Raw genomic sequence first — 12,275 nt, forward strand, 5'->3', positions numbered from 1 at the left:
AGAAGTTCATGCCCATCAGTTCTTATGGTAATATACATCTCATATTCCATATCATCCTGAAGAATCTCTTAACAAGATTTCCCTAAAGAGTATAAGGTGGGCTATCAGAAACTGGCTAACACTGGAAGGCTTTTACTTTTGTGCTTGAGAATGTTCCTTGTGTTTGTTAGTATTAATTTAATCATTTATGCTAGATTATAGTTTGTGATGTCTTTGGGTTATGTGTAAAGATAACTAAAACTCAGAAAAAAAAATCTGGAGAGTGACATGAAATAATCAAGGCAGAACATAGATAGGGAATGAACTATAAAGCCCGGTATACTACAGTTATTTCAATGGATAAGATGAATGGACAGAAAGCTGTTTCAATTGTTTCTTTTCAAACAAAAGGCTAAATGAACACTAAGAAATTTTATTTGGCAAAAATTCAACAGAAGCAAATCTTTTAAGTTTTTATTAGAATATAAATTACAAAGACAAAGTGAGATAAAAAATTTAAATGTCTCCAGATTGTACCAATCCAGACCTGTTCTGAACTGTTTTCTAAATAGAACTAATCAAAAGAAGAGACATAAACATAAATTCCTAGTTAAGAGATAATTGGAAAAATACTAATTTGTAAAAGTTCATGGGAGACAGGCAGACAAAGGGTGTGGATTGAAACTAGAACTCCTTCAGTGAGAAACACTGGAGCTGAGCGCTAGTGAGCTGAGGTAAGCTCTGATGATCAACAACGTTTTGAGTCAGTCAGTAAACAGGCTCATCACTTAAAGGCTTACACTTTTAAGGGGCACCAAGCATTCAGAATGGAAAATGCAGGACGCATATGGAAAGCTCGTGACAACTTAATCACTGTTAAATTGGAAACCAATATTTTACCTTGAAAAGAAAAATGCTAATTTTTGTGCAACACTCTCACACACCGACCCGGTTTTACAATCTCTGTTCTCCCTGTGTGTAGATGCTTGCTAAATTCCTACCCCACAGCCATGGTTCCTCAGTTAATCACCAACATGCCATATCTGATGTGTACTGGAAATCTGTAAATCATTCAAAATCCAGGTTTGAAAAACATTGCTGTATCCTCAACCAATCTCCTCTGGGCATTATTTTGTACTCCCATTTAAAACATATTCCTCCCCTTTACTAACAACCCCCAAGTTCTGGCAAGTACTTTTAGTCTGTAAACTTTCTCAAATTCTTCGTTTTCTTTCCCTTGTTGATACCATCACGCCGGCTCCCATTGTTCCATTCCCATGGATTCTGAGAGTTTCTATTCTGGCTGACCTCACCTGTCATTTTTCTTCTTTTGACTATGGTCACCCACACTCCTGGTGTTTTCTTTCCTACGTACTATACGTTCTCTATTCTTTAATTTTTTTTTAGTGTGTGTGTGTGTGTGTGTGTGTGTGTGTGTATGTGTGTTTGCATGTGTGTGTGTATGTGTGTTTGCATGTGTGTGTGTGTGTGTGTGTGTGTGTGTGTGTGTCTACGTGTGTACACACAGGCTTATGTGTGCATGCCATAATATATAAGTGAGGATTAGAAGACAACATGCAAGGTTTGATTCTTCCTTTCCACCATGTGGGTTTCTGGGCTCAAACTCACGTCACAGGGTTCAGCAGTCAACACTTTTACCTGCTAAGCCATCTTGCTGACCTCTTTCCCCCCTTTTCTTCTCTGTCTTTTAATATATATGCACCTGATCGTGGGGAGTTTACAGGTGACAAGAAGAAAGGAAGAGAGATCTGAAAAATCTGTGTGTTTTCTGATATAATTTTCATGTCCTTCATTTACAGGCCAGTCATGGCATCCCGCAAATCTTACCCCCTGTGGGTAATCGTCCTTGGTGTGCTTGGAGTGGGGGCAGTGCTTGGGGTAACTATTGGACTCTTAGTTCACTTTCTGGCAGTAGGTTGGTATACATTTGTATTAATTTATTTTTGCTGTACTTTTATTTCAACTTCTGTGAGCTATAAAGAAGCGATTGTAACCCATGAATTATCTCCCTCTACAGCAGTGTTGGGGACCTTGGGTCCTGCACGAGAGCATCACTAGCATTTGCAAATGTTGTGTTATAGAAATATTTCTCATACGCACAGGTACAGGAGTGAATATAAATTTGGACTCAGATGAACGTTAACTGATAAACAAGCAAAACAATTCTACATGCGGTATATTTATATTAATATATTCTAGATATAATATAATATACTTATATTATATATATATTTATATTCTAACACTTCTCATGTCCTCCACTTTTGTGATAGCTTATTTTTCTTTGATTACACAGTCTCACACAGACACACATATTTGAGTATGCCCAATATATAAATGTGATCTTCTGGGTCTATTTTTGTTGGTGATGTGTATATGGTTTCAGGGTTGACCACTGTGTATTGGATAAACAAGGGGGTTAACCCCTGATTAAGGCTAATTCTCCTTCTTCCAACTGTCAGTAGATTGCTGCCTTGGGGTGGAGAACTATAAAATTTCCCCTTGTTCCCCCCCCCCAGGAGACATCCTCTTTTTTAAAAAATTATATTTGTGTTTTAATTTTACACATCAGCCATGGGTTCCCCTGTCCTCCCCCCTCCTGCACCTGCCTTCCCCCCAGCCCCTCCCCTCCATTCCCATCTCCTCCAGGGCCAAGACTCCCCTGGGGATTCAGCTCAACCTGGTGGATTCAGTACAGGCAGGTCCAGTCCCCTCCTTCCATGCTGAGCAAAGTGTCCCCGCATATGCCCCAGGCTCCAAACAGCCAGCTCATGCACTAAGGACAGGTCCGGGTCCCACAACCTGGGTGCCTCCCAAACAGTTCAAGCTATTCAATTGTCTCACTTATCCAGAGGGCCTGATCCAGTCGGGGGCTCCACAGCCTTTGGTTCATAATTCATGTGTTTCCATTCGTTTGGCTATTTGTCTGTGTGCCTCTCCAATCTTGGTCTCAACAATTCATGCTCTTACAGTCCCTCCTCTTTATTGACAACTGAACTACTGGAGCTCCACCTGGGGCCTGGCTGAGGATCTCTGCTTCCACTTCCATCACTTATTGGCTGAGAGTTCCAGCATGACTGTTAGGGTGTTTGGCCACCTGATCACCAGACTAGGTCAGATCAGGCTTTCTCTCGACCATTGCCAGCAGTCTACAGAGGATGTATCATTGTGGATTTCTGGGGACCTCTCTAGCACTTTGCTTCTTCCTGTTCTCATGTGGTCTTCATTTATCATGGTCTGTTATTCCTTGTTCTCTCTTTCTGTTCTTGATCCAGCTGGGATCTCCTGCTCCCCTAAGCTCTCTTTCTCTCGAATCTTGCCCTTCATTACTCCCACTGTCGTCTAGGTTATTCATGTAGATCTCATCCATTTCTCTGTCGTTGGGTGATCCCTGTGTCTTTCCTAGGGTCCTGTTTTCTAGGTAGCCTCCCTGGAGTTGTGTAGCAGTCTAGTCATCTTTGTTTTACATCTAGTATCCTACTATGAGTGAGTATATACCATGTTTGTCTTTCTGAGTCTGGGTTACCTCACTCAGGATGATTTTTTTCTAGATCCATCCATTTGCCTGCAAACCTCATGATATCATTGTTTTTCTCTGCTGAGTAGTACTCCATTGTGTATATGTACCATATTTTCTTTATCCATTCTTCAGTTGAAGGGCATCTAGGTTGTTTCCAGGTTCTGGCTATTACAAACAATGCTGATATGAACATAGCTGAGCAAATGCCTTTGTGGTGTGATTGAGCATTCCTTGGGTATATGCCCAAGAGTGCTATGGCTGGGTCTTGGGGGAGATGGATTCCCAATTTTCTAAGGGAGTACCATATTGATTTCATTTTGTGCTGGCCATCTACTGTCGGGCATGGGGCTTACTCTTTTTTTTTTTTTTTTTTTTTTGGTTTTTCGAGACAGGTTTCTCTGTGCCTTTCCTGGCTCTTGCTTGGTAGTTCAGGCTGGCCTCAAACTCACAACTATCCGCCTGCCTCTGCCTCCCAAGTGCTGGGATTACAGGCGTGTGCCACTTACTCTTAAGAGTGCTATTTCCCCAGTGATATTCCCTTGAAGAAAACTAAATATTCTTTTGCAAGTGGTTATCAACGGGAAATAGCTTCCAGGTTAGGGATGGGGGCTTGTGTGCCCCTCTCCTTTCTGCTCTAGGACTCCATTTGATGTAGATTTGTGAAGGTCCTATATGTAGCCGTTTCTAAGACTGTTTCACAGCAAAACTCCTGATATTCTGGCTCTTACAACTTTTCCATACACTATTCCATGATATTCTCTGGGCCATAGACGCAGGAGCTGTGATATACATGTATACCTTCAGGCTGGCCTTTCCATGATCTGTTGATCTCTTCATTTTATCCAGTTGTGGTTTTCTGTGTTGGTTTCCATTTCCTGTGAAGAGAAGCTTCTTTGATGGGGTCCTAGCTATGCTTATCTGGCATCTGTGGTTGCTCTATGTTACATGCTCACATCTGAAGATTTGGAGCCAGGAACTGCAGATGAGAGAGGACATGTGGCATTTGTTCTCCTGGTTCTGTCTGGGTTACCTCACTTAATGTATTTCCTACCTCTATTCCTTTATCTGAAATTTTCACAATCTCATTTTGTTTAAGCTAAACAGTATTCCATTGTGCCCAGGTATCACCTTTTCCTTATCCATTTGTCTCCTGAGGGGGCAGTTAGGTTGTTTCCATTTTCTAGCTGTTGTGAATACAGTGGTGAACATGGCTGAGCAAGTTTCTGTGAAGTAGGTTGTTGAGTCCTTTGGGCATATGCCAAGAAGTGGTCAAGCTGGGTAATCAGGAAGATTTACTTTTAGATTTTTTAGGATTTTCCTCACTGATTTCTAGAGCTACTGGACCAATTTGTATTCCCATCAACAGCAAATGGGGTTCTTTTTCCTTTACATCTTCCCCAGTGTTTATTGTCAATTATTTTGTTGATCTTTACCATTCTTACCAGAGATTGTCTTATGAAAATAGCAGCTGTCTTTTGACATTATCTATATTATATGTAAGATGTGATATGTATATCAATTAGATTACTATCTGTTAAGAAATGGAGTATAATGTATTGATATCATGCCTTTGAGTCAGATGACTGGGTTTTTATACTTGGCCTTTCTTAATAGATATATAATATTATGCAGATTACCTAATTACTTTGAGACTATATTTATCTTGAAAAATTAGTGTGCTTCTTAAGATTTTTCTATAGTATCATCCAGTAGTAATACTTAATGAATGGCAACTTTTAAAATCTATAATCTGACAACTGGTTACTTTAAACAGAAGCCACTACTCAGCAGTATATAGTTCTTTCTGTCTCAATCAAGATGCTTCTCTTAGGGCTGGAGAGATTGCTCAGTGGGTAAGGAACATGCCTCCCATCATGAGGACTGGGGTTCAGATTCCAGAACCCAAGTAAAGCCAGGTCCAGTAGTATACATCTGTAATCATAGTACTCAAGTGGAAAGATGGGAGATGGATACAAGAGAACCATTAGAAGCTTGCAGTCCAGCTAGCAAACAAGAGAGACCCTGTCTCAAACAATATAGAAATAAGGACTGACAGCTGAGGTTGTCCTCTGACCTTTACACGTGTTAAGTGGCACTTGTATGCCCCAACTCACACACAAATATGCACATACATAAAGATGCACACACATGTATGTCATACATGCAAATTATTTATGTGTGTGCACATACACAAAGATTAAAAATATTATTATTATTCTTTGTTATCTATCTATCTATCTGTCTGTCTATCTATCTATCTATCTATCTATCTATATCTGTTTTTTATTGTTGGTTTTAAAACCACTTTCTACAAAATAGAGATTATCCACTTAACCATTCCAGAAATGTTCACAAGGTGTTATCAATGTCTAATGAGCACAATGCATCCTGCCTTGTGTTACTGTGCAATCTGTGTCATGACTTGAAAAACATTTAATTTAAATAGTTCTTGGATCATTTTTGTCTCACAGAAAACAAGGTCTACTACTATCAGGGTAGCTTTAAAGTGCTGAATATTCCATATAACAGAAATTATGAGAGGGAGACATCACCAGAAAGTAACGACCTCAGTGAAATCCTCGAGACTAAAGTAAGCTAGATTTTCATGTATTTGTTAACTGCTTAAAGTATAAACATATTACTGAAATTTGATGTTTAACTCTGTTTTCTCTTAACAGATGGTTGATGCCTTTCAAAATTCTAACATTTACAGACAATATATCAGTTCTCAGATCATCACATTGGTGTAAGTAACTATCATTAATATTAGAAATAGAGATAAAGCCATCATACATATTATTGTATTTTAAGTGCTCTAGGAAAAATGCATATGAAATTTTCTGATATGCAGACTGAAAATGTCACCTAAAGTGATGTTAATGCACAAATCCATAAAGAGGGAACAAAATCAAAATATGAAATATTAGAAGAGGGAGTGTTAGTTTTAACATAGTGTGAAAGCTTTATGTTGTTTCCAGTCCTGATAACAACAGCGTGACAGCACATATATGGCTGGTGTTCAAGGATCCCAGGTCAAACAAGGAAAACACAAGAAGGAGAATTGAAAGCATCTTACGTCATATGCTGGAGAACCACTCAGGATCCCCTATTACAGATCCAAGGTCTTTGATGCTCATGGGTAAGCTTACCTATTGGATGACAGCAGTGCCACTGTATCATTTGTGTGAAGGACAGGTCATAAACACCAACTACAAATTTGATCTTTAGCATAATTTTAAAGGAATGTCATCATAGAGAGATTTTCATTCTGTCATTCATATCCTAATAATATTACAATTTGTAGTTGGTTAGAACGAGAAGGGATGGCTTCTCATTCTAAGTAGATACTAATATACTTATCAAACATTTTAAGCAATGTGTTTGTTTTTATTTTCTTGATGTATGAAAATTAATATTAGACTAGCAATTCTAATACTTGTCTCTCTTTAGAAGTTGTAATTATATACTGACATGAATCAGATTTGCTTATTGAACTTACACTTTTTTCAAGAGAAAATCGTCCCGATTTTTGACCTTGGATTATGTAGATTATAGCTCCAGGCAATGAAAATATAATTTCTCAAGTTGAATTATGAAGATGGTACTTGAATATAATATGTTGAAATGTAACAAAAAATTTAAATATGCTAATTCTTTCATTTCTCTGATACTTTGTTCTGGATTCTACATTACTGCTAGACCCCTCTGGTCTGTGGAAAATGCTATCTCCATTGACAAGTTTAAATTTACTGTGGACTTTTTGGTGTATTTCAGAAATCAGTAAGGTTGATGCTGAAAAGATGATCAACAACCGTAAGTTCATATCCCTTTCCAGCAACACGGGAGGTAATCTAAACCACAATAGTCAAGATCATTGCCACAGGGTACAGTGGATTTTAGATGTAATAATAACTTACTCAATCTTCCAAACACTCCTAGAGTGGGGTATGATTACAATTGTATCTTAGAGATGATGGCATTGAAGCACAAAGATTGCCTGGATTCATCCAGGTTGCAAATGATAGGGCCAAGATTCAAATTCAGTGAGTCTAGTGGCAGAGACCATGAGTTAACCAAGGCTTTGTCTTCCAAAACTCACATATTCTCCAAGGGTTAAAGTCACTGTGTGAGAGACTCTTGATTCACTGTAAGGATGATTCTATTCTTATCCAGTGCTGGATGGTGACAGTATCACATATAACCAAACCAGAACAGCTGAAAACCCAGGTCACCTTCAGCATTGTCATCAAATTAATATCTTTCTATCCTCAATGAAAATCAAACCAACCCATTCTGAAGGCTGCGGGAGACGACCAAGAATGTCAGCAACCTATGATCGAATCAAGGGAGGTTCCACTGCTCAGAAAGGAGAATGGCCATGGCAAGCAAGTCTCAGAGTGAATGGCAGACATTATTGTGGAGCATCACTAATCGGGGCAAGATTCCTGCTGACAGCAGCTCACTGCCTTCAAAGGTAAGTTCATCATGTTCTCTAAGGTTGGGGAAACCCAAGGAACTAGGCAGTTTTTAATCTTAGACAAATTGTCTTCCATCCTCATGGGTGTCCAAGTTTGAAAAATAGATTGCAAGTAAGCCTAACTCAGCCTTTCCTACGTTTACCAGTAAAAATAGAAAGAGTGATTACTTTTTTTTTTTTTTTTTTTTCAAGACAGGGTTTCCCTGTGTAGCTTTTCACCTTTCCTGGAACTCTCTTGGTAGCCCAGGCAGGCCTCGAACTCACAGAGATCTGCCTGGTTCTGCCTCCTGAGTTCTGGGATTAAAGGCATGTGCCACCACCACCTGTGAGTGATTACATTTTTATTGATTTTTATGTTGTTCATTTTTAATATGCTTTTTTTCTTACACAAGTCTTATTTTTGATCAATTTATACTTCAGATCTTAAAACACTTGCAGTTGCCCTACAGTATCATATATCTCTTCTTTCCCTCTGATTCATCACATATACCCAAGTCTTTTGGTCATTTAGGTAAATATGACTCAGTCTAAAATGTTGTTTTCTCTAAAAGTAAAAATTTCCTTCCTCTTTGGCATGCAGATTTATGTCCTGTTTATTGGCTTTATTAATTACTTGCATAAATATCATACATTTATAATTACCCATGTGTATGTACAACTTGCATTAAATTTAAGCTTCTTTAAGGCAAGGACTCTATCCCCATATCTAGTGTACTGTGAAGAGATTCAAACAAGATGTTTCAAAAATGAATTAAAAAAATTAAATTGTATGGGGCTGGAGAGGTGGATCAGCAGTTAAGAGCACTTGCTGAGGACCTGAGTTTGGTTCCTATCCCTACCCAGCTACTCCCAATTGTCTATAAGTACAGTTGTGAGGGATCCCATACCTTCTTCTCACCTTCAAGAGTTCAAGGTATGCACACAGTGTACAGACATATGTACAAGCACAGTATTCATACATGTAAAATAAATAAATCAGAAAAAATTAAAAATCAGCCTGTGTCATTGCAATGGGCTATAATGCAAGGAAATATTGACGCCATAAAAAACATATGGAAGATGTGAATTTTCTACCATATGCTATAAAATACAGTATTTCTGGCATTTAAAAATAAATTCAAAAATATGTGTTTTTTGTTTCCTTAGGACAAATAATCCAAAAAATTTAACTATTAGTTTTGGCACTGAAGTAACTCCACCCTACATGCAACATTATGTTCAAGAAGTTATTATTCATGAAAACTATGTTAAGGGGGAACATCACGATGACATTGCTGTTATCATGCTCACTGAAAGAGTTTTATTCAAGAATGATGTTCATCGGGTTTGTCTTCCGGAAGCCACAGAGATTTTCCCACCAGGTGAAGGAGTCGTTGTTACAGGATGGGGAGCGCTTTCGCACAATGGTGAGTCCAATGGTAGCACACAGCATAAGATACAGGGGCAATGTGAACATGTAGCCATCTGAGCACATCATGCCAGGCAGCGTTTTATCTCCAGATGCACCATCCTTCAGGCCATCCCTCAGGGAATATTGCTCAGGACCTTTCAGAGTGCTTTGGTTTAAAACCTTCAAAGGAGACCATTTTAAGAATAGAGACTCTGTCCTGTAGAGACGAATAGTGTAGAGACGAATAGAAAAGTTTCTGGACCAATGATGTAAGAAGGAAAAAAATGGTAACACTTGAAAGGTGTTTTTAGTGAATATTTTGGACATTTATTTTTCATTAGTTTTGAGTGGACAGAGAGAGAGAGAGAGAGAGAGAGAGAGAGAGAGGAGAGAGAGAGAGAGAGAGGGAGGAGAGAGAGGGAGAGAGAGAATGGGGGAGTGTGTGTGTTTGTGTTTATCTTAAAAAAAGACAAGTGTCCATTCTGGTCAGGTCCTCAGCTTTGGTGATATTTTAATTGTGCTGAAATGTGATTATGTTATATGTTAATAAATAAAGTTTTCCTGGAGATCAGAGGTTATTAGCAGAGAGCCAGGAATAGAAGTTAGGTGGTGGTAGCCCACACCCTTAATCTGATCACATGGCAGGCAGAGTCTGTGTGGTCAAGGACACAGCCAAGCTTGGTGATCCTTGAGTCTTTAATCCCAGTATCAACCATAGAAACCAGGAAGTCTGTATAGACAGGCAGTGACAAGGAAGTCATGTGGCTGGGTTTAGAGCCCATGAGAAGGCAGAACAGGAAAGCAATAAAACTCAAGACACACAGGAAGAAGGTCTCTTTCTCAGGGGAAAGATGGCAGTGAGTGGTAAGATAAGGTGGTCTTGGCTCTTCGCTAGTGCTTTCGCTAGTGCTTGGATCTCTTGGGCTTTTAAATCTGTATTTGGCTCTGTGTTTCTTATTTAATAAGAACATTTAGAATTTCATCTATACTCAGCACCTGTTTTTTTCTGACCATATTGACCATGCTTACTTCCTATAGGAGAATCCCCACTATTACTTCAGAAAGCATCTGTTAAAATTATTGACACAAACACTTGTAATGCTGAAGAAGCTTACAATGGCAGGATACTGGACACAATGCTCTGTGCTGGTTACATGGAAGGCAATATCGACGCTTGCCAGGTAAGTCTGGAAATTATTTGTAAGGACCACATAGTGTATAAACAATTGTTATCATTCTGTGATGACAATCATTCTGGAGATTATTCTGTTCTTCATTAGTTGTGCTTTGATAGTCCTGTAGGTAACACATGTTTATAAGTGTTTACTAAACACAGAGGGTAGATTTTCTCTGAGTTGAGTTCTGTCCTAGGTTCTTTAAAAATATTAATTCATGTGGGACTGGGACCTGTCCTTAGTCCATGTTTGGAACCTTGGGCTTACACAGGGACACTTTGCTCAGCCTGGAAGGAGGGGACTGGACCTGCCTGTACTGAATCCACCAGGTTTAAATGAATCCCCAGGGGAGTCTTGGCCCTGGAGGAGATGGGAATGGAGGGGAGGGGATGGGGGGAAAGTGGGGGTGGGGGCAAGAGGGGGGAGGACAGGGGAACCCATGGCTGATGTGTAAAATTAAAACACAAATATAATAATAAAAAAATGAAAAAAATTAATTTATTTAATTCTCACCATAACTGTATGATATAAGTACTATTATTCTCATTTTATAGATAAGGAAATGGAGGCAGAGGAACATTAAGTACTAAAATCCCATAGATCAGAGAGGGATGAGTCTCAGATATGTGTCAGTCTTGTCAGGCCATCCCCACATTACTCTTGTTTTCTCATCCCCCTCATGGTCATGCTTTTCAGATATGAAACTTTGAATTTCAAGCATACTCAAATGTATTTCCAAGAAACTTTCTCAAGAACTAGTTTGTAACTTCTCGGGTCATACTTTTAAATTCTCACGCATAAAAGAGAAGCAGAGACTATATTTTGGTCAGTATTAATTGAGGTTGGGGTGTATAGGGATTTATATTCTATGCCTCTCCACAATCTTGAAGACACATCAATAATTTACAACTTCATCTGGAACATCATGGCATGTAGCTAAACTGTCTGAGATGAACCTGTCAAAATGATAAATGTTCTTTGCTTTATTTAGGGTGACTCTGGAGGACCACTGGTTCACCCCAACTCTCGAGGTATTTGGTACCTTGTTGGGATAGTGAGCTGGGGACATGAATGTGGCAAAATCAACAAGCCAGGGGTCTATATGAGAGTGACTGCTTACCGTGACTGGATTGCCTCCAAGACTGGTATCTAGTAGGAAATCATCTTCTAGTACTGAATGCAGATCATTGTTGCCTGGTACTTGTAACTATTATTTAACATCCATTTCTTTATTCTCTGTTTTTCCATTTTGTATGTATGTGTGTTTGCATATATATGCATTTATGTGTACACTCATATAGATGCTCAAGTTGAGCATATTAAGAATCACCCTCAATAATTCCTCTTCATTTCAATGAGACAGGCTCTCGGTCTTACTAGTCAGGTTGCTGTTGGGACCCCTGCCTCTGTCTTCTAAGGATGGAGGTACAGACAGGCTTCTATGCCCACCAGGTATTTATGTGCATTCTGTGGATCCCAATTCCTGTTCATAGGCTTCCATGGCAAGTGCTTTATCACTGAGCAAACCCTCAGCTCTTTAAAAAATTTTTATTCTATGTGTTCAGGTGTTTTTCCTGCACTGAATACATGCCTAGAAGTAAGAAGAGAGTGCTGCATCTCTGGGATTGGAGTTACATATGTTTGTGAGCCACCCTGTGGGTGCTGGAATTGAACCCAGGTCATCTAGAAGAGCAGCCAGGACTCTTAACTGTG

The 12,275-nt window shown here is 39.1% G+C and overlaps 1 protein-coding gene across 1 annotated transcript; it reads left to right on the top strand.

Moving 5' to 3' along the window:
- The first annotated feature begins 1,782 nt into the window (after window positions 1-1,782).
- On the top strand, window positions 1,783-11,715 carry Tmprss11b (transmembrane serine protease 11B). The gene is made up of 9 exons (XM_036200372.1): window positions 1,783-1,915; window positions 5,992-6,110; window positions 6,199-6,266; window positions 6,499-6,659; window positions 7,295-7,333; window positions 7,820-7,994; window positions 9,144-9,403; window positions 10,426-10,568; window positions 11,554-11,715. Exons 1-9 carry the CDS (start codon window positions 1,783-1,785, stop codon window positions 11,713-11,715), a joined length of 1,260 nt encoding a protein of 419 aa, XP_036056265.1.
- Window positions 11,716-12,275: the final 560 nt, after the last annotated feature.

The sequence above is a fragment of the Onychomys torridus genome, chromosome 10 (genome assembly GCF_903995425.1).
Source record: "Onychomys torridus chromosome 10, mOncTor1.1, whole genome shotgun sequence".
In the NCBI taxonomy this organism is placed as follows: Eukaryota; Metazoa; Chordata; class Mammalia; order Rodentia; family Cricetidae; genus Onychomys; species Onychomys torridus.